Source organism: Corvus hawaiiensis, chromosome 26, assembly GCF_020740725.1.
Source record: "Corvus hawaiiensis isolate bCorHaw1 chromosome 26, bCorHaw1.pri.cur, whole genome shotgun sequence".
Lineage (NCBI taxonomy): Eukaryota > Metazoa > Chordata > Aves > Passeriformes > Corvidae > Corvus > Corvus hawaiiensis.
In genome coordinates, this window is record NC_063238.1 from 23543641 (window position 1) to 23566879 (window position 23239).

General features: G+C 41.3%; 1 protein-coding gene across 2 annotated transcripts in view; it reads left to right on the plus strand.

Moving 5' to 3' along the window:
• The window catches only part of SPAG1 (sperm associated antigen 1), a 47301-nt gene that overhangs the window by 4561 nt on the left and 19501 nt on the right, over window positions 1-23239 (plus strand). For both annotated transcript variants that reach the window (XM_048286368.1, XM_048286369.1), the window contains exons 5-10: window positions 11756-11823; window positions 13690-13808; window positions 14289-14394; window positions 16563-16693; window positions 17309-17415; window positions 19828-19990. In XM_048286368.1, the coding sequence (XP_048142325.1) occupies window positions 11756-11823; window positions 13690-13808; window positions 14289-14394; window positions 16563-16693; window positions 17309-17415; window positions 19828-19990 (694 nt within the window). The remainder of the gene's footprint in view (window positions 1-11755; window positions 11824-13689; window positions 13809-14288; window positions 14395-16562; window positions 16694-17308; window positions 17416-19827; window positions 19991-23239) is intronic.

Genomic DNA, 23239 nt, shown 5'->3' on the forward strand with positions numbered 1-23239 from the left:
AGACAAGTAGGCGTGGATGGGATTTTTTTGAATTGTCATGGATCGCTTCCGTCTGATTCTCAAAATTTTCTCTGAAATTCTGGGACACTGCTGTAAGAAATTCATTAAGCATTGTTATTTTTGGAGGTTTGTGAGTCAGAGATATTACAAAGGAATCCTTACAGGTCATGATATTTCTTACTAATTGCTGTTTTTCTTGAATAAATATGTATTAGTAAATGCCTGATTTGTGTTCCTGTGTTGTCAGAAACTACTTCTTACTGTCAGCTTGGTACATAGATGTTGGACCAAGACATTTGGGATAGCTAGGCAGTCTCTGTTACATGGTATACAAAGAGGCTGGGGATTCCAGTGAATGTGTTGTAAGTGGTTAGGGTTGAAGTGTGCTTTTGTTTGGTTTAATTTGTGTTTGGTTTTTTTTAAATTAATGTACTCTTTCATATTTTGCGATGTATGTTCCTCTTGACTATGCTATTTCGCTGAGAGGGAGTGTGCCACTCTAGCTTTATCTTTGATTCATGTCCTGTATTACTGCTAGAACAGAAAATGGTATACTACCATTTCAACTCAGTAAATCCAGTTTAGAATGTAAGCATAAAATGATGGAGAGAGTCTTGAAATCTAGGATACACCATGTTACTATAGAGGATGTTGTCTCGGTTTTGAAAGACAGGTGTCTGCTAAGGAAGGCAGAGGCCCCCCTTGAAGTGGCAGATATAACCCCTTTTCCCTCCAAGTTATTATATTTTGAAATCAAGGGCCTTTAGGCAAAGATGTGGGAAATAGGAATAACAGTTCTTTACTCTCTATATATATGTATATAACCAGTCAAACAAACAACAATAACTCTGGCAGTAACAGCAATCACAAACCCAGTGCCAGCCTTCTCGGCTGTCAGGCCCTTTCCCCTCGGGTGCAGTTCCGCTCGCAGCCGGCAGGGGCGCTGGCGGCTCCCGGTGAGCAGGGCAGGTGCGATGGTTCCCCCGCGGCTGCAGGGGGCGCTCCGGAGCGAGCTCGGGAAACCCGCGGCTCTGGTGCCCTGGGATCCCGGGAAGGGATGGAACAAAGGCTTCACAAACCGCTGGGCAGCCGATCCCGGGCTCTCAGGAACAGCAGGCTGGAATGGCAGGGACGAACGCAAATCCCGGGTGGCGGACGAGATGTATCCAGATGGGAAAAACCCACGGAGGCCCAGGCAGGCAGGGCGGGCAGGGCTACAGCGTAGCGAAAGCTCGAAGCAGCAGCGGAGCAGGACAGCCACAGCTCGGTCTCCAGCAGGGCAGGGAAAAGCGGCTTTTGGGGTCCCGGCGTTGCTTCCAGCAGGAAGAAAGAACGGCCAAAAAGAAAGCAGCAGCAGCTCCTTTCTCTGCAGCTTCTCTCTCCGGACGCTCAGAGCGAACTGTCCCCACACCCAGGTGTAGACAAAAGAGTAGCCAGGCCCGCCCCACTCCCCTTTTTGTCTTTCTTAAGTACAGCTATTTGTCCCCTAGCAACATGCATATGGGAGAAAATTCCTTTAACAGGAAAACCTAAGACTAAACTAAAACCCCAACATTATCCACCCCGAATTTTTTCCCATACTAACATGTTACATGAAACTTAACCTTTTTTTTTTTTTTTTAACCATATAAATCTATGCATTACCCGAATTATATACAAATATACATGCTGATATTGATACAAGTGCAGAGCCATGGGTAGTTCACCCTAAAACAAGGTCCTCTTGAGGTAAGCATCGGGTCTCTCCATCCTTTTGCATCACCCACCAGGTGCAACCTGGTCCCTGAGCAAAAACAACCCCACGGATGGGTTTGTCTTTGCTCAAGGCAGACTTTACCCAAACAGTTTTTCCAAGCATACCTCTCATGTGCACCACTGGAACCTTATCTCCATCTGTTGTTTGTAGGGGTTCGGATTGGGCAGGGCCTGCTTGGCTGGTGGAACCTCGAGTGTTAACTAACCAGGTGGCTCTTGCTAAATGCATCTCCCAGTTTTTGAAAGTCCCCCCACCCAGTGCCTTCAAGGTGGTTTTAAGCAGTCCATTACACCGCTCAACCTTCCCAGCTGCTGGTGCATGGTAAGGGATGTGGTACACCCACTCAATGCCATGTTCTCTAGCCCAGGTGTTTATAAGGCTGTTCTTGAAATGAGTCCCATTGTCAGACTCGATTCTCTCAGGGGTGCCATGCCTCCAAAGGACTTGCTTTTCCAGGCCCAGGATGGTGTTCCGGGCAGTAGCATGAGGCACAGGGTAGGTCTCCAGCCACCCAGTGGTGGCTTCTACCATTGTGAGCACATAGCGCTTGCCTTGGCGGGTTTGAGGCAGTGTGATGTAATCAATCTGCCAGGCCTCCCCATACTTGTATTTGGACCATCGCCCGCCATACCACAGAGGCTTCACCCGCTTGGCCTGCTTGATCGCAGCGCATGTCTCACAGTCATGGATAACCTGGGAGATACTGTCCATGGTTAGATCCACCCCTCGGTCTCGTGCCCACTTATAGGTGGCATCTCTGCCCTGATGACCTGAGGCATCATGGGCCCATCGAGCTAGGAACAGTTCTCCTTTATGTCGCCAATCCAAGTCTATCTGGGACACCTCTATTTTCGCAGCCTGATCTACCTGTTTGTTGTTACGATGTTCTTCATTAGCCCGGCTCTTGGGGATGTGAGCATCTACATGACGGACCTTCACAGATAGCTTCTCTACCCGAGTGGCAATGTCTTTCCACTCTTCAGCAGCCCAGATTGGTTTTCCTCTGCGCTGCCAGTTTGCCTTCTTCCACCTTTCCAGCCAACCCCACAGAGCATTGGCTACCATCCATGAATCAGTGTAGAGGTAGAGCTTTGGCCACTTCTCTCTTTCAGCTATGTCCAGAGCTAATTGGACAGCTTTGAGCTCAGCAAATTGGCTCGATCCACCTTCTCCTTCAGTGGCCTGTGCAACTTGTCGTGTGGGGCTCCATACAGCGGCTTTCCATTTCCGGCTAGCGCCTACAATTTGGCAGGAACCATCAGTGAAGAGGGCGTATTGTCTTTCACTCTCTGGTAGCTCGTTATATGGTGGGGCTTCTTCGGCACGTGTCACCTGCTCCTCTTCTTCTTCAGAAGACAACCCAAAAGTCTCACCTTCCGGCCAGTTTGTAATTATTTCCAAGATCCCAGGGCGACTTGGGTTTCCAATTCGGGCGCGCTGCGTGATGAGGGCAATCCATTTGCTCCAAGTAGCGTCGGTGGCGTGATGCGTGGAGGGAACCTTTCCTTTGAACATCCACCCCAGCACCGGTAGTCGGGGTGCCAGGAGGAGTTGTGCCTCTGTGCCGATTACTTCTGAGGCAGCCTGGACTCCTTCATAAGCTGCCAGGATTTCCTTCTCGGTGGGAGTGTAGTTGGCTTCAGATCCTCTGTAGCTTCGGCTCCAGAATCCCAGTGGTCGGCCCCGAGTCTCACCAGGCACCTTCTGCCAGAGGCTCCAGGATAGACCATTGTTCCCGGCTGCAGAGTAGAGCACGTTCTTCACCTCTGGTCCTGTCCTGACTGGGCCAAGGGCTACGGCGTGAGCAATTTCCTGTTTGATCTGGGCGAAGGCTTGCTGCTGTTCAGGGCCCCAGTGGAAATCATTCTTCTTGCGGGTAACCAGGTAGAGAGGACTCACGATCTGGCTGTACTCGGGAATGTGCATCCTCCAGAAACCTATAGCACCTAGGAAAGCTTGTGTTTCCTTCTTGTTGGTCGGCGGAGACATTGCTGTGATCTTATTGATGACCTCAGTGGGAATCTGACGTCGTCCATCTTGCCACTTTACTCCCAGGAACTGGATCTCTCGGGCAGGTCCCTTGACCTTGCTCTTCTTGATGGCAAAACCAGCTTGCAGGAGAATTTGAATTATTCTCTCTCCTTTCTCAAACACTTCGGTTGCAGTGTTCCCCCACACAATGATGTCATCAATGTACTGCAGATGTTCTGGAGCCTCACTCTTTTCTAGTGCAGTCTGGATCAGTCCATGACAGATGGTGGGACTGTGCTTCCACCCCTGGGGCAGTCGGTTCCAGGTGTACTGCACGCCCCTCCAGGTGAAGGCAAACTGAGGCCTGCACTCTGCTGCCAGAGGAATGGAGAAGAATGCATTGGCAATGTCAATAGTGGCGTACCACTTTGCTGCTTTGGACTCCAGCTCGTACTGGAGCTCCAACATGTCTGGCACGGCAGCGCTCAACGGTGGAGTCACTTCATTCAGGGCACGATAGTCCACAGTCAATCTCCATTCCCCGTCAGACTTGCGCACAGGCCAGATGGGGCTGTTGAAGGGTGAGTGGGTCTTGTTGACCACCCCTTGACTCTCCAGCTCGCGGATCATCTTGTGGATGGGGATCACAGCATCTCGATTTGTCCGATACTGCCGGCGGTGCACTGTCGAGGTGGCAATTGGCACTCGTTGCTCTTCCACTTTCAGGAGCCCAACTGCAGAAGGATTCTCAGATAGTCCGGGCAGGGTGTTCAATTGCCTAATGCCCTCTGCCTCCACAGCAGCAATCCCAAATGCCCACCTGAGTCCTTTTGGGTCTTTGTAGTAGCCATTCCGGAGGAAGTCTATGCCCAGAATACATGGGGCCTCTGGGCCGGTCACAATCGGATGCTTTTGCCACTCTTTCCCAGTCAGGCTCACCTCAGCTTCCAAAAGGGTCAACTGCTGTGATCCCCCGGTCACCCCAGCGATGGATACAGGTTCTGCCCCCACATGTCCCGATGGCATTAAAGTACATTGTGCCCCAGTATCAACCAATGCATCATATTTTTGTGGCTCTGATGTGCCAGGCCATCGGATCCACACCGTCCAGAAAACTCGGTTCTCCCGTGCCTCTTCCTGGCTAGAGGCAGGGCCCCTCTAGCCCTGGTTATCATTCTTTCCCTGGGCGTACATGCTCGAGGTACCTTCAAGGGGATCCGACATATCATCCTCCCTTCTGTGATACCTGGCAGCTCGGTCACGGGAGGCTGAGGCTACCTTCACCTTAGCGGAACCCCCTCGGTTAGTGCCTCCCTCCTTGAGTTCACGCACCCGCGCTGCCAGGGCAGAGGTGGGTTTCCCATCCCACCTTCTCATGTCTTCCCCATGCTCACACAGGAAGAACCACAGCTCAGCTCGTGGGGTGTACCCTCTCTCTCTAGCAGGGGGACGACGGGCTCTGACTTGGGGGCCTGTGACTCGCACTGGTGCCACACTGACCCTCCTCATCTCCTCCCTCATCTCCTCCATCTTCTCCTTCATCTCCTCTTTGAGGTCCTGGACCACAGCAGAGACATGAGCTTTCAGCGGGCCATTGATCATGCTGTCATAATGCCTGAGCCTGTTGGCAACAGAGCCCACTGTTTCTCGGGTATTGTCAGCATCAATCGTTGCAATGAAGGTGGTGTATTGCGATGGCCCTAGCCTTGCCAGGTTCCACATCATCTGTCCTGTGCACCTGACCTTATCGGGGTCATTATCATGCTGTCCATCCTTCCCAAAGAGTACCTCTAATATTGCCACCTCTCTTAGCTGTTGGATCCCTTGCTCGAGTGTCTTCCACTGCATTCTATGATGATACTCCTGCATTCTTTCTTTGTGAATGAACCTTTCTCTCACACTCATTAAGAGCCGCTCCCAGAGAGAGAGAGGCCCTGGCTCCCTCACAAATATCTGGTCCACACCTGGGTCCTGGGTCAACGATCCCAGATACCTTGCCTCACCACTATCGAGTTGCACACTTGTGCCCATAAGGTCCCAAACCCGAAGCAGCCAGGTGGTATAAGGCTCACGCCCCCTTCGCACAATGTCGTTTCGCATAGCATGGAGACTGTCGTGCGACAGGGACTCAGTGATGACTTCTGGCTCTGGCTCTCCTGCTGGTTGTGAGGGCCCTGGTTGCCCATCATCATTAACTGGTCGTACTGATTTGGTCTTATACTTCCTCCTTTGCACAGGGGCGACTGCTGCTGGCTGTGGTTGTCCTTGTGGTTCAGCTGAAGCCTGGACGGTTGTAACATCCGTGGGTTCCACTGCTGCACCATCGGACTCACCCTCTTTGGGGCAGGGAGAGGGTTTTTCACTAGCTGAGGAGGTGTATTCCCTTAGCAATTGGCATATCTCCTGGCGCACCTGGCCCATCTCCTGGCACATCTCCTTGCGCACCTGGCCCATCTCCTGGCACATCTCCTGCATCCCTTTTGCCAGTACCCCCACCCAGTTTGGGTAGTCCATTTCTGAGGTGGACTGTTGGGCAGTATCAGTCTGTGGGGCGGGATCTCTAGTGTCTGGGGCTGTGGCAGGCTCTGGCTCTGGGGTAGGATCTCTAGTGTCTGGGGCCGTGTCAGGCTCTGGGGCAGGATCAGGCTCTGGGGTAGGAACTCTACTCTCTGGGGTCATGTCAGGTTCTGGGGCAGGATCTCTAGTCTCTGGGGCTGGTGTCCGGGTAGATATCCAAGCCAATCTCAACTTATCCTTGAATGCTAAATAGAGTAGGCCTATCAGCAGCAGATGGTTAGTATTCAGAGGGAATTTAAACCCTTCGAAAATTGATGGGGTGGGCCCAAAGAACTGGTTGAGGGGTTGGGAGAAAACTTCCCCTGGTGTCATTTCCTCACAGAAGGTACCATTGTTAACATAACCCCAAAAACATGTGCTCAGTGTGTGATAGCTGTTTATCCATGTGCCCACATTCCGGAGGAAGTTAAAAACCCATGAATTCCTCACCTTCTCGACCCATAACGCAAGCTGGATAACAGCAATGGTAGCCTTAGTCAGAGGACCCATATTCAAGTAAGGAGCTGCAAAGGGGAAGAATATAGCCACGGCTACATGCCACCCAAACCAGGGTAAACTAGACCACATAGTGCTGCCTAACAAGGTTCCAATATCCAGCACACAAAATAAAGTTATCGAGGAACTGTTATTCCTTTTTCACCTCTATCTCTTAATGCCCTCAGGTCCCTGTTCGGGCGCCAAGATCTGTCTCGGTTTTGAAAGACAGGTGTCTGCTAAGGAAGGCAGAGGCCCCCCTTGAAGTGGCAGATATAACCCCTTTTCCCTCCAAGTTATTATATTTTGAAATCAAGGGCCTTTAGGCAAAGATGTGGGAAATAGGAATAACAGTTCTTTACTCTCTATATATATGTATATAACCAGTCAAACAAACAACAATAACTCTGGCAGTAACAGCAATCACAAACCCAGTGCCAGCCTTCTCGGCTGTCAGGCCCTTTCCCCTCGGGTGCAGTTCCGCTCGCAGCCGGCAGGGGCGCTGGCGGCTCCCGGTGAGCAGGGCAGGTGCGATGGTTCCCCCGCGGCTGCAGGGGGCGCTCCGGAGCGAGCTCGGGAAACCCGCGGCTCTGGTGCCCTGGGATCCCGGGAAGGGATGGAACAAAGGCTTCACAAACCGCTGGGCAGCCGATCCCGGGCTCTCAGGAACAGCAGGCTGGAATGGCAGGGACGAACGCAAATCCCGGGTGGCGGAGGAGATGTATCCAGATGGGAAAAACCCACGGAGGCCCAGGCAGGCAGGGCGGGCAGGGCTACAGCGTAGCGAAAGCTCGAAGCAGCAGCGGAGCAGGACAGCCACAGCTCGGTCTCCAGCAGGGCAGGGAAAAGCGGCTTTTGGGGTCCCGGCGTTGCTTCCAGCAGGAAGAAAGAACGGCCAAAAAGAAAGCAGCAGCAGCTCCTTTCTCTGCAGCTTCTCTCTCCGGACCCTCAGAGCGAACTGTCCCCACACCCAGGTGTAGACAAAAGAGTAGCCAGGCCCGCCCCACTCCCCTTTTTGTCTTTCTTAAGTACAGCTATTTGTCCCCTAGCAACATGCATATGGGAGAAAATTCCTTTAACAGGAAAACCTAAGACTAAACTAAAACCCCAACAGATGTGTTCTCCATTCAAAGACAAAAATTTATTCACTTTTTTTTCTTCCTCCTTTAAACCATGCATCAGTCTTCAGGTCAAATTTTCTTCTGTTGTTCTTCAGCTTTTTTCTCCATACAAGGTTTAGGTGTTAGCATTATTACCCAGGAAACCTAGATAGAGCTTTATGCTTTACCTGTGGTATGTGATTTCCGTTCCCTTTGTCTTAAGCAGATGGCCTCTGAAGGAATTGTTCTGAAGAGTGAAGGGAAGCCTGAAACATTTTATGCAGCAGTACAATTAAATCACTACTAAATCCCTACTGAATAAAAAGAAGCTGTTTGTATAGCATACACTAAATTTATACCTGTAACATGAAATCTCAAAAAAAAAAAGAATAACATACCTAATCAGCTTTTCTTTTTTTTTCTTTTTTTCTGATAAAGCTGTGTGTCATCCTACAATTTTTAAACATGTTTGGCTAATCAGTTACGACTATAATTATTTTTTAGACTGGCATCATATAATTTATAAGTGAGATCAAGTTTAAAGTCATCGTGATAAATTTATCCTCTCTGCTAGAATGAAATGCACAAAGCCTTCCACAATTTTATGTTGTTAATTGGTTGGAGACTGTTCATCTGATCTGATGCATAAAAAGTTCAGCATTTTCAATGAATCCAATTCTGGAAATCATTGACCCTAAGCCAGTGGATTTGCACTAATGGGTGCAAGTTTGGTAATGGAAGCATCTTGTTTTGTCTGCAGTCTGATTTTCTTGCTGATACCTTATGTAGGTATAGTTTCAATTCACTACTGATAGTTTATACCTCTGTATAGTGTTTTCTTTTAAACGGTGTGAATCCATGGGGGGGATTTTCCAAAAATGGACTGAAAAAGAGTTAAGTTTATGCAATATCTCCCTTTATAACACAATGTGGAAGTTTGTCTTACACCCTTGTTTTCCTGTCATACTGCCCAGAACAGTCTTAACTGTCCACACTGCATAACTATTGATTTTGCTGCCTCATTTTGTCCAGGAGAGAATTAAAGCATGTGTTTAAAGATATTTATATTCAAAAGAGTGTGATTGCAGCTTAGGTGCCTTGGCCAAACATGGTTTCCTAATACTATTCCAGGAAGATTTCTGTCCTCAAATACCTCCTCATGCTACAGCTCAGGGCATGCAAAATGCATTCCAAGTTTTATGTTCTAAAATCCACTGTGATAGGATCTAATAGCCTATAGGAGAAAGCTTCACAAAGGATGTCTGGACTTCAGGCGGCTCTCTTGAAAGCTGTTTATTGCATAGGCGAAGTTACAGCAGTTCAGGGAGTGGGTATGCAGAGCCAGCCCTACAGCTGCCAGCTCCAGCTGTAGGGACACCTGAAGCCGCTTTCTGTTCAAGTTACAAAGCATTATATATTCTTTGCAGAGTATCTTGACACATAACAACCAATAAGCACTATACACAATACCTTTACATTTGCCTATAGCCTATCATAACTACTACCATCACCATATTATAGTCATTATTATCCAATCACAAGAGTAAGTAAGTTACAATTTAAGCTTACAGTGGAAAATTCTCAGACCTTTATTCTTCTTGCTACATCAACACTTCTTGTTTGCCTGCCATATCTCTCTTTTTGGTAAAGACATGTTTTCTATTTACTTATTCTCTTCTTGAGACTTATTTACTTGGTGAAAAACATGTCTTTGTAGTCACATACCTTTGTCCTACTCCTAAAAATCTCCTTCCAACTCATCTCCAACCTTTGCCTTCTCAGTTACTCAGCGATCACTGTTTCAGCAAAACATCTTTTATTCTATATCAAAACTTGCTTTCATTTCTATCTCATCCCCAGTTTCTACATTCAGAGATCTTTCTGCCAAGCCTACATACCTGTGAAACTTTCTTACCAAACTTTCATCCTCCCCAACAATAGCCTTCATGTTGTTTTGGATATTCTGAGCTGAAAACGAACACTGGTTATCTGACATAGAATAGTAGTGTCTTAGGCCAGCACACAGGGCCCACAGGAGAACCAAGGCCAAGTTGTGTCACCTGTACTGAAGCCAATTTGTGTGTTCATCTTTGGTCCAGAAGGTGTTCACTGGGCTTCCAACCCAGTGGGATTCATGCTTTATGAATTATGGCTGGAAACATGACAAGCACAGAGATTTTTTGTTTTCAAGTTCCACAGCATGCAAGCGTACGTTTTTCATCAAAGCCTCTTGGATGAGATGCTCTGAAATACTACTGATCGAGAAATTCCTGACTCTGTTGGAACCACAACTTGATTACAATTATTTCAAAAATATGAGACGTGGAGTTTTTAAAATTGTGGATTTTTGAGTCCGTGTTTCTGCCTTATTCCTTAAATGTACATGCTATAGTTCTCTCCCTAAGCTGGAGTTGCATTAGTATAAGTACCTTATGAGACTTTCTTCTGAGAGTTTCAATATTTTTGCTTATTTAAATTAAGGACTTCTGGTTTGGAAAAAACTACTTGATATTTATTAAATTTGTACATTTATAATATAAACCTGGATGGATATATAATGATAACTCATGTTTCAGGAAGGCATATTTAGGAGCTCCCTCCTCTAAACATGTGCTGATCACTAAACATATTTGTCATTTTGTCTAGCTTCCTGAAAGACATAACATTAATTCTGGAGTTATATACTACAAAAGTTCGTGTAACCTAACATTATAGATAGTCAGAAGTGTTTACAGGAAGGGTCACATTTGCATTATGTAAATTGAGGCGTTTACATCCAGCTGCAGAAGTATGTCCTTGTTACAGTGTCTGTCACCACTGGTAAAGCAGGTTTATGGAGCTTCTGGTCATTTCTTTGGTCCAGTTTATCACATGCTGAATGGAACTGGTACAAATATTTGGGGGTGGTACTGTGATCTCTATCAGATTGTTTGTTTAAACCCAGAAAATTTTAAATCTGCAACTCTACAAAGAATTACACTGGTCTAACTCAGTGAATGCTGGATTGCAAGGTAAGAGGAGGAATGAATGGCCAGGATAGGGTAGATAGGAATATTTTGAACTGGCTGTTCCACTGTGAAATACCTGTTTGGAACCACACCTTGCTATTAAGTATTTTGAAGTCAACAAGCAGGGAGGGACATAGCAGTAGGTAGGAGAGGTAGAAGAGATGCCAAAGGTGACAGCTATGGAAATAGACTCCATTAGCGTAGGAGATGGGTTGAGATACAAGGCAGTCAAATCTGATTGTCAGAACTGGTTGTTGCAGGAAGGTCCTCAAGATAAATTTTAGGTAAGGCAAGCCTCAATGATGGATCTTGTCTAAAATCGAGAATGAATGTAAATAATCTTGGAATTGGCTTCAGTGAAGTGATAAATGGTCAAAAGAAGTCCAGACACTACTTTGAAGTCATTTATTTGCAAATTTGTTGTGAGTGTTCCAGGGACTACCAAAATCTGTGCATTGAATTCTCGTGGGAAAGGGAAGCCTAAAACCGGGTTACTGATTCAATCTCAGTGTCAAAGATCTCATCACAAGGCTGGGTTTCCCCAAGACTGAGTTCTCCCTTCCTGTGTGGAAGATGGTTGGGAAGATGGCATCACAAGATACTAATTAGAAGGTTTTACTCAGTGCCACTGTGATGTATAACCGGACAGTGGACAAAACAAGTGAGACTGAAGAGGTCCTCAAATTACAATGATACCTGAAATGCATCAAGATTTTCTTTGAACCAAGATGAATTACATTTTCAAGACTGATCTAAGTCACAAATAGTGTTGGTTACTAGGAAAATATGTACTGCAGAAACAAAAAAACCCACTCTGAATTCCACTGCAACAAATTGTTTTACAGGCTGGCTGTTTGTTTCTCTTTTAGAACAAAAAATTGAAAAACAAACAAAGAAGCAAGAAAAACATACCACGGGATTACAGTGAATGGGACAAGTATGTTAAATCCCTTATATTTCAGTTTTTAATAAATCTTACTTATTTGTTTAACTAGGGAACACGGTGCATTTTGCAGAAATGCAAAATATCAGGCAAGTGTAACACTGATGAAACTTTGGTTTTTCTTAATAAATGCAAATAACGTGTTGCTAACAGCTGAGAACAAATTAGTCTATGCTTTTGTACAAGCTGTGTGAAATATAGTAAGTCAGCAGAAAAATAAATAAAAACTGATTAATTAATTGATGACATTTTTGAAAGCAGTTCTTGGGTTATTTAACATGGACTTATAAATTTGGACTTCTCTATATCTAAAGACATGGTTCTAAATTGAAAACAAAACTGGTGAATACTTACTCCTGCACTGAACCTCACTAACCTCAAAGAATGAGCTTCAGGCAGGTGCATCTGTTTACTCAGATGCAATTACACATAACAGAGGTTTAGCCAGTAACTATTTTTAGAATGGATGGAGCTCTGTTACAAAGACGCTGCACATAATGTAATGGTGGCATATTACCCTCCCAAGTTACGTGGCAGGTTGATGCCCATATTGTTGAAAAGCACACACTTGTGTTTTACATGGTAGAAGCTTTACTGTAGTTCCTGAAATTTGGAATATGATGCTGTAGAATCAGAGTGAGGAGGCAGAAGTTTCTAGTGCAGTAGATGGGGAGCTAAATCTAGATATTGTGGGGTTTGGGTAATGAAGCTGTACCCCAAAGCCCCTATAAAAGCCCTGTTCTGCATAAGTTTTGCATATCAGTTATTTTCATGCATGTATCTTTCACAAATTGTTGTCTTCCTGCTCAAATGTGAATGAAGAAAATAGGTTATAAAAATAATTTCTGCAACAATTTATTCTTTCATTGTTTATTCTTTAACCTTGCTACTGTATCTTTCCAAAGTAATCTTGTGCAGATTTTGTTTACACTTTTATGTACAAAGTCTTTAAGTGCTTTAGCATGCTGATAATAATACAGTTTGTGAATTTTCCATGGAGTGTATTTATTTTGGATTATGAGTATACAGAAGCAGAGTTGTTTGAAAGACATTTTCCAATTTAAAGCATATCATGTTTTTAAAATGTTTCGACGATAACTTCAAAACTTTCAAATAATTGTTTAGGCAATTTCTGAACAAAATGTTTGGGTTCTTTTTTTTTTTTTTTTCAAATATTATTTTTTCAAATATTTATTTGAAATGTGGTTAATTTATAATAATTAGGTAAAAGTAAGCTAGCAAAAGATCAGATTCAAAATGGAGAACAATTAGCCTTATGTGAAAAGGTTTTGAATTGGATAAATTTTCAAAATATTATCTCGATTTCCAAAATAAATTATTCATATTGTCAAGGTTATTGTGAAAGGAAAGGCTATTTTTCATTACGCCCTACACAGAAAAGCAGTAAGAATAATGTTTCTAGTGTAAGAATTTATTATTTTTATATTTGTTTTACAGTACTAGGGCAGCAATATTTCTTCGCTATACATTCCTAAATACTGTTTTCAGAAGCTGCTTCAGAGTAGCTTTGCAAGTGCCTGAGACTACTTATCTCAGGTTTACTGTATAAACTGCTTTGAAGCTGTCTCTTAGTTATTTTGGCAAAGGCTGATAGAGATGTTTGATAGGGCTAGGATTGAGCCTGATGATACTGTTTCTTAAATTTTACCATTGTCTTTTTTGGGGGAAGATGTCTTTTTTTTTGAGGAGGTGAGGCAGAGATTTTTGTTAGTCACAGATAAGTGAACACAGCCTGTATATCTTTTCCTTGGGTTTATAATGGAAATACGGTATGCCTTTCTATCAGCTGAGGAGTCTTGCTATGAAGCACTATTGAATTTGTCATTTTATTAATTAAAGGTTTGATGTGGAAAAGGAATGTTCTAAAATTGATGAAGACTATGAAGAAGGTAACTCAAAAGCAAGATTCTTCAGTAGGCCAAGTCCACCTGTAATTGAAAAGAAAATTGACACAACTGGTAATACCTTAGAAACATAATTTTTCTTTAGTTGTAATAGTGTTGTAGAGTATCAATACGTGTATCAGAGTTAAAGTGCCTTCATTTTTCAGCCCGTAAAGATGCTTAAAGTTGTTAGATCATCAAGTGAGCTTGAAGCCATGTTTGAAAAAAATTTAGTCTTGTTTAATAAACAGTAAGAATGTTTATGTTGTGTTTAGTTGAGAGCACTAGGTAAAGAAGTAAAGCATATATCTGGTATTATCAATGAATGGTAGAGGTAAGTCAACTGCTTTTTTCTTGCACTCTGAATTGTATCAGAGTGCCTGTCAGAAGAATTTAATGTTTTATTACAGAAAACGAAATTCAAATTTGTCTTTTAGTTAGCCATGTGCTTTTTTAAAAAATGCAGACTATGAGATTCAAAGTATTTTATCTGAGTGTTTTGATTACATCTGTGCAAGTTGTTAGTTCTTGTTGTGTAGAAATATTTTTTGCTAGGACTGACAAAGAGAGAGAAAATTTTTATTGCTACTCGTGAAAAAGAAAAGGGCAATGAAGCCTTTGCCATTGGTGATTATATGGAAGCAGTGACATATTACACTCGGTGAGTAAATGCTATTGTGTTCTTTTATTTTAATGACTCTTACTTGTGAATGTTGTTTTTAGACCAATGTAATTGAACCAACTTGTTATTGAAGCAACTAGTGAAAATTAAATTATTTTCACAAGGACAAAAGGATTTGACAGAAGAATATTTAAAGCACTGATGCATCGTTATACTAATTTTTATTTATTGGGAAGAGAAGGGGCTAGATAGTGATGGAATACAATCTGCAGGTGTCACAAACTTCTTCAGATTTTTCAAACCACTGAGATTCAAGGGCATGTTTACAAAAATAAAAGGATAAGTAGAGTGTTGAGAAACTAAATAAATTACAAATGTAATTTAACTCTGTGCTTTGAAATGGTAAGGACTTTAAAAAACCCAGAAATCAGAAGTGTCAAAGTTGTCATTTAGAAATTTAGTATCTATGGGAATCTTGGGGTATTAATTACCAGTGTAAACGGAGGGTAATGCTATGACACTACTGTGAGATGAAACGTGAAGATAATTCATGGGCTATGAAAAAAGTATGAGAACGTTAAGGCATTTGTGGTCAGTGCAGATAAGTATGGAGAAAACAATGAATAGAAGTAGTGTGGAGCAGCAATAAAATAAATATTTAACAGATTTATGTTTAGGAAGAATCATTCATATTGTCACTGAAAGAGGCAGGGTTATGAAAATTTACCTGGCGATTGCTGAGAGAGATGTGTGTGTGTGTGTGTGTGTGTGTGCGTGCTTGTAATGATATTCATAGAGCACAAGCTGCTTAACTGAAGCATTTCATGTGTGATGGGGGTTTTTTTGTTCTTGACTTGCAGCCTTAAGATCTTTCTTGTTTTGTTTGGTTTTTTTACACAAACATAAAAAAAGTCTATAGCTGTATTTCATATACAATAAATAAAATACAAATACATAATATAAAAATAAGTCAAAATGTCTGCTTTTGGAACATAAATAAGGTACTAATTACTAAGGATAGGCAGAATCCTTTCTAATGGAGAGTTTTTCCATTTTTGATCCCCATGGGGCACTGTATGCCTTCTGAAATGTATGATATTGACAGCACGCTGTTCTAACTGGTCACTTTTCTAATCCTATCTGAAATCTGTTTCCTTAGAGTTACGACTATTTAAGTAAAATATTTTGGAGTGAATTGTTAATAATCTGAAGGGATTATCTGTATATGGCTAAAATGGAAAACATAGAGTCTGACCTCTTATTCTTACCCATTGGCTCTCTTGACTGGCTTGTCAGTCTCTTGCTTGTTCCAAAACAAACCTTCACGCACTTAATCACTGCTTAGGCTAGAATGTATCTTTACTTCTTCCTCACCCTCCTAGCCTTTCTAAAGAGCCTGCACAGATTATCCCACCATATCCGTTTTCCCACTGGGATCATAGCTGCAGAGACCTTTTATTCTTTTTTTGTTTCCCATGTGTTGCTCATTTGTGGACAAGCATTTGAGATTGTTCTCAATCATGTTTTTCTCACAAGGAAAGTGTGAGTATGTTGCAGTGTGCTGTCTCCCTGGCACTTCCATTGCTAATCTTCCCAGTGAACACATCTTAGGGTCCTTGCAACATTAGCGATGTTGTTGGCAAAAATTCCCTTACACCATTTTGTTGTGTGCATCCTAGCTGTCCTTATTCCTCAGAGATGATCGTGTTGTAACAGAAGCTAAAGCCCTACCTACAATACCAGCCCTGCAGCCAGACATTGACCTGGACAGTTCATCCACTGCTACCTGAGTCTTTCCATTTTACAAGCAAGATCAAGGAGAATCCCATGTGTTCCCACCTCCCATGCTCTTCATCATAACCCCCAGAGCTGTGTAGTTGCTCTTTATACTCTCAAAGGTTTCATTTGTTGGAGTCTACGTGGATGGCAGGAAGAGGTAGTAGTCTAAGTGACAGATGAGCCACAGCATCTTCTCTGCAACATCTCAGGTCTAAGCCCTGGCAAGCAACAGGCCTCTGAAGACAGTAAATCTAGTTGGTGGATAGGTTACCTGTGGTCTCACAGGAGGGAGTCTCTAACCACTACTGGGGTTAGAATACCAGTATTAATACTGTTATAGTACCTTTATCAGCTTCCAGTAGTGATGTGTTTCTAGATTCAAGTTTTCTGACTGTGAGTCTAATATGGTCAATATTCCCTTTGTTTAGGAGTATATCAGTAATACCAACTGCAGCTGTGTATAATAACAAAGCTCAAGCAGAAATCAAACTGCAGGACTGGGACAGTGCTTTGCAGGATTGTGAGATGGTACTAGATATGGAACCTGGCAACATAAAAGGTAAAGTAGAAAATAAAATTGCTCATCAATGTATTATTTTATCTCTAGCAAATAAAATGGTACATGTTGTTAGTTGACTTAACTGAGCTTTAGGTCTAAGTACAAATAAGGAAACAGCGTAGCTCCCCAAAGCAATTTTAATGGTTCTTTGAGGGTTAGTGAAGTTTTATGCAGTTCATCCTGTTGATCTGTAATGGGAATTCTTACGTGGCAGCATGTTCTTCATATGATAACTACAAGCCCTCTTGTATATGTACAGTGCAGTGTTTCCATATTACCCACAATGAATTACAAATTAATTTAAAAGTGATGTGAAAGCAATCAAAGTTGCTGATTTATTCCTTTCTGAATGTAGCTAACTGTATTTGCATGGGTGGAGGGGGGAAAATTTAAAAACTATGAAAAGGTGCTTCACAATTCATGACTGCTGCCTCAAAAGACTTCATGTGAAATTGCATCATTAAAAATTATCAAGGGAACAGTTATTACTAATATAGAAGTAAGTGCAGAATTTTTAAAACTTCATAACTACACTTAATATGTCTAGAAAAAATAGTGTACTTTTATTCACTTTATACTTTAAATACATAAATGATACACTTCGTTCTTTTGTAGCTTTAATGCGCCGTGCCACTGTACACAGTCATCTGCAGAATTACCAGACAGCTGTAGAGGATCTGAATAAAGTGTTGTCTGTTGAACCAGAAAGCTCTATAGCTAAGGTAAAGATCAGTGACTTGAATATGGCTAGAAAGAGATGGTATGCAGTTGTAGCATAAAGTGAGTACAGTTTATGTTGTTTGATAGAACTATGAGTTTTGAGGACACACTCGATCTGCTGTGCCATTGACCAGTTTCCCAAGACCACATGTGGTGGAAATAAGTTACTTGAATGTGGCCAGATCTTCTGTTCAGGAGACTGTGAGGAAAAGTCTTCTCTATTAATGTAATTTAGGTGCCTAAAACATTTTCTGCTGAACATGCTTACAGTATTAGTGTCTTAGCTGATCAGAGATATATGGAAATTTCTCTTGAAAAGATCCATTGAGACAGGTGCTTTTAAGTTTGAATACATAATGAAAAGAAAAATTCAATAGAGATTCCAGGCTTTTTTTTTGTTGTAGTGGTAAAGTTAACCCAGAAGGCGAGGAGCTGGTTTCTGTCCTCGTTTCAGTATGGTGTTACAAATCCTCATTTCTCATCTCCAGGGTAGAATGAAAAACCTTCCATGCCTTCTGATAAATCTGGACCCTTCATAACCAATTTTGGATCAAAGAAAGCCAGATGCTTTCTTTGAAAATTAAGGTCAGGATGTGGTCCTTGTACTACTTCAGCTGTTTAGGAGAGGACTGGTTTATATCCTTTCATTGGTATCTTAGGGGTGTTTTGCAGGTTAGAACAGTCCTTGCTTTTGGACTCTGCATGTCCTGAGAATCTTCAGTACTGGGCAGTTTCGGTAGTAAATTGCTCTTTTTGTTAATTATGAATCCATCATACTACTACCCTCCCAATTTTTTTACATATGGCTTCTGGATGCTGTGCAATTGTCTCACCCTCTGAAATCTGTCCAGCTCTTGTTGGTGGCATATTGTAAGCTGCTAGCAGTTTGCTCATTGCTGCTTCTTCCCATGGAGTTACTTGATCACTGCTATTGCTTGAACCAGTGAAAGTGGTACAAGTCTCTTGTGTCAAATTCACCGTATACAGCATTTATCCCTTTTAGGGTGTTCCTGGAGCTAAGTTCCTGAGTTTCACATCAGCCAAGGACTTACATGTCTCAAGATTTGAGTTCTAAAAGAGATTTTGGTCTATTTTTTTTTTTTTTTTCTGTTTATAAGACTGAATCACTAAATAGCTTGTCAGTCTGTGATGGCAAACTCCACAAAAGTCTTTGTGAAAAGATGTGTCAAATAGGCTGTGCTGAGACTTCTTAAAATACCAGACATAGACAGTCACTCATTTTGAGTAGACTGTTCCATTAATTGCTTTGCTGAGCAGTGCTTTTGTAGCTGAAAGCAGATGTCTGTACTTTGTCCTTATCCATGCCAGCTATTATGCCTTAGCTGGCACATCTAGAAATGACAAGTGCTTGGCAGGGCATTTTTTCAAGTTTCTCATTGCTTGGAGGATCCTCAAAACCCTCTTGAGCTAAATACGAATGTATGGAACATACACAGAGTGCATGTTTATATCCAGAATCACTAATATAAAAGTGAATCGGTTGTCAGTAACTGGAATTCTTCAAGGTACTTTGTCCATGTGAATCTTTGCTTGATCCTGTTCTTACCTGTTTCTTGAGACAGGAAGTACTGAGATAGCACTTCCTTGCACAGCATGGAATTACATTCAGAATAGCACATAATGTTGGGTGTGTCTTACTCTAACAGTGTAAAGTGGTTTAGTGGTTTATGAGTTACAGTGATAGTGCTGGGTTAACAGTTGGACTTGATCTTAAAGGTCTCTTCCAACCTTGACAATTCTAAGTGCAGTTAAAGGGTGTTTTTTGAGTAATGGAAAAATGTAATGGAATGAGAAACTGTTTGATCATCGAATTGCAGCTCTTACAAGAGGAGCAAACCTTATCATTATTCAACCGTGTCCTGCTGCTGCACTGTTAAGAGACTGTTCTGGTTAAGAGACTATAACTGGTTCTCTCAGTTATATTTCTCCATCAGATGTCCATTTGACATCAGATTCTCCGTAGCATAAATTTTGATTCTGATTTTAGGCTTTTTTGGAGATTCTCTAGAGAGCCCATTTTCCACATCTCTTCTTAGTAGACCATGCCAGATCTCACAATCATAAATCTACTTTTTTTCCTTTCTTTTTTTTTTTTTTTTGCTTAAGTAGTGCATTCAAGAAAGTATTTATTTATTTATTTATGTGATATCGTCACACAAAGATGTGAAGATATCTTATATCTATCTTTGTAAGAGATAGAAATTGACCATTAATCTTGGTTTGATGCTGACTCTTGGAAAATTCACATTTATTTACCCTCTTTTTATATCGGCAACATTTATCTTGATAGTTCTTCAGGATCTTACATGGATTATTTAACAGAATGTGTTTGCTGTACATAAATTGTAATTTATATACATAACAAATATTGCTGTTTTTTTCCTCTATTATAGAAAAGTCTGCTAGAGATTGAAAAGAAACTGAGAGGTTTAGAGCCTCTATCTGAGCCTCAAGGCAAAGGAAAAAGAATACTTATTCAAGAGCTGGATGATTCAGAAAATGGCGAAGAAAGAAGGGAAAATACAGAAGAATGTGAAAGACGTGGTGGAGATAAAAGTAATGTCATATTATTTCCTATTTTATGTCCTGATGAAAAAATTGTTGTCTTTGAGATTGCAATATTTATTCACAAAATTCATCCATATTTTCTTGCAAAGAATTTTGTCTGTTTGAAGACTAAAATTACACTGACTACTTAAAGTAGATCTGAGTGTGAAATCTAGAATCCAGTTTTATTACACATCTTTGTAATTCTTTCTAGAATGGGCATAACAGAGGCAAATGGAAAATGCTGCTATAAATCACCTACATTCCTGTGCTCTGTGTAATTTTATACCTGTCCTTTGATGTGAACCCGGTTAAAATTTTCTTCTGGTGTTAGTGAACATTTTCTGTTCCTGAGATCTTTCTCGCACACAGCTTTCCTGCCTTCCTACTAGCATATTTTTCTTCTGCATTTTTCTTCCCATGCTTGCATCAAAGGGTGTAAAAATGGTCAAGTGTAATTTGTCAACATCTGTAATTTTTGTTGTTGTTTTGGAAACTGTCATTCTTTTTTTTTTTTTTTTTTAATTGTAAGAGGTCATCTCTGTGCTCTGAAAGTTTCTATTAGAGGTAAACAACATGTAATTCTTGTACTGTATGTAGTTTACAAGCAGTTGAAGTGTATCTCCCATTCCTGGATTAGTGTGTGACTAAATGCAAGGCTGCTGAGATGAAGCCACTGGCATAATCAGAATCCATGGCTTGCAGGAGCAAGTCGGCAGCAGGGGCTATGAAGGCTTGCATTGGCGGGTTGCTTTTAGATTCAGCTGTGTGGCTGGCCTCCAGCCTGCAACAGAATAACATCCTGAGGCTGATTTCACCCTTCTCTTTTCTGTTGGTTATGTTGGTTCTTTAAGGTGTCATGGCATGACAGCTGTGATTTTTATGTTTTGTGTGTTTTATCTTGAAACTAAATCAGTCTGTGGGTTTTGCAGCTTAATTGTGAATGTTGGACTGTACATGTGTGATACAATAATGCATTATTGGCACAAAATTAGGGAAAACAACATTTTTCCAAATCAGTTGGTGTGTACCAAATCTCCTTACCTAAAACCTTGGAAGAAAGGGTGTATCATGTCCCTGGCCTTAAATGTCAGTTAATTTGGGGTTGTTTTCTATTGTGAGCATTCAGATGACTATGTGCCTTCTAGCTCCATAGGAAGACATCCATTCTGTTGATGAAAGGTTAGGCTTTTAAACATAAGGAAGATTGTCAACTGATGCCAATGGCAAATGTGTTCCTGTGATATACATAAATATTTCTGAGATTTAAGTGGCAAGCAGTTTCATAGATTACTCTGTGTTTTCTTGTACAACTGGAAACAAATATGAATTCAGTTCAGTAAATGAATGAAAACATACTGTCAACCTAACAGCAATAAGTAGACTAAATGTCTAGTCCTGTAGTCATAGACAGTCCAGTAGTCCATGTAGTCCTGTCATGAAGTCACGTTTTTTTCACATTCTAGTTGGTAAGCCTAATGCATTCCTACTAAATTTACAATTTAGAGATTGGAAAAAAAAATAAAAATATTTTTTGTTTTCTTTAGCTCTGAAGAGTTGATTTTTGAACTTTGAGCAAAACAGTCTAAATAGAGTGTAGTCTCTCTTCATCTTCTATTTAACTGAAAGCAAAAGTAAATAGAACCCTTTATGTACCCATAGAAATGGAAAATTGCTTGCATCCTAGAGACTCTAAAAAGCAGTATTCAGATACTGTAAAACCTAAAAATCATGTATGTACTTGAAAAAGCACCTGGTATTTTGACATGTTTCTAGTAGTTATAACCTCAAGTGATAAATACAGTGTAAAGATAAATTGATATATTTTAAATATCCCCTTTTAATCAAGAAAAATTTGTTGAGTTGTCTGGTATTTACTTGGTCTATTGCAATATTAAAGAATATTATATATGATATTAAACAATCCCCAAACTTCAAATATTCCTGTTATTCAGTGGTTTTTTTTTTTTTTTAGCTTTATGATGGTCCTTCAATTTTAAGTTTGTTATTTTAGTAATAACATAAATTAAAATTCTTTCTAGTGTGTATTTGTTGTCATTCTGGTCAAAATTATGTCCATACTTTTCAGTACCTTTCTTTAAGTTCTCCTTGGAATTTATAATGTGTCTTGCATTTTTTTTTTCCCCTTAAGAAAAGTTCAGAAGTGTTGGTATTTTTTTTTAGCCCAGAATACTGCTTTCGTGAATACATTTCTTCGTAGATACAGGAACATTGTTTATAAACACTGAAACTAAAAGACAGTGAGAATTATATTTGAGAAGTATAGCTGTACAATTTTTTGCATGCTGTTTACTCAGACATGAACTATTTAACTAATTAGCATTACCCAGCAGCTAAGCAAGGTAACTATCAGTATTCTTATTGTCGGGGGGGACTCCAGACTCCAAATGCTATAAATGTTTCCTGTTTAGTCTGGGGCTGGTTCTGTGCACCTCATCTTTAGGAAATTTCCTCCTGTATTCAGGAAGTAATATGCACATTCACATCACATGTGCCTGCCTTGCTTTTTCTTTGTGTCTAGAAGATGCTCTTTGAGAGTGTTTTGCTGTGTTTTCTAAAAGCTCGTCCTATCACCTGTTCATCTGTGACATTTAAATTTTTTTTTCTGTTTTGGTGTATGTACAATGAAAGCATTTTAGCATGTATTTTAAGGAAGTTGTTAATATACTGCTGTCTTCATTCATCTGCCCAGCATGCCTTTTACCACCATTCTCCCTAGCAAATAGACTTTAAACCTTCTTGGCATATTTGGCACCACCAATTGGATGGGTGGATGGATGTCTCAAATATAAATAATTTAAGTTTTACAAAAATGTCTCTGTGGGTAGATTTAGCCTATTGTTGTTCCCACTGTGGAGTATGAATTTACTATTAAACATGGTATTTCAAAACAGGGACTACAGCTAGGTAGGAGGCACTAGAGCATCAATTGTTTCTACAAGTCTTACGCTTTCCCATCCTGTTCAGTTTGATTTCAGTAACATTTTGTGTGTTTAAAAAAAATTATTTCTTTCATTTGGAACCATCTGGAGTTCATCCGTATTGAGTCAGCTTCAAATGTTTAGTTAAAGTCAATTGAAAGTATCACTCCAATATATGAAAAAATTCTATTGGACAGATAAATACATCAAGTGAAGGGAAGAGGAAGAGAGCATTTTAATAGTACCAAAAGACAAGTTGTCCTTCTGTGTCTAGTAGTATCGAGAGTCAGGCTCTGCAGAAATCTGTATTTGAATA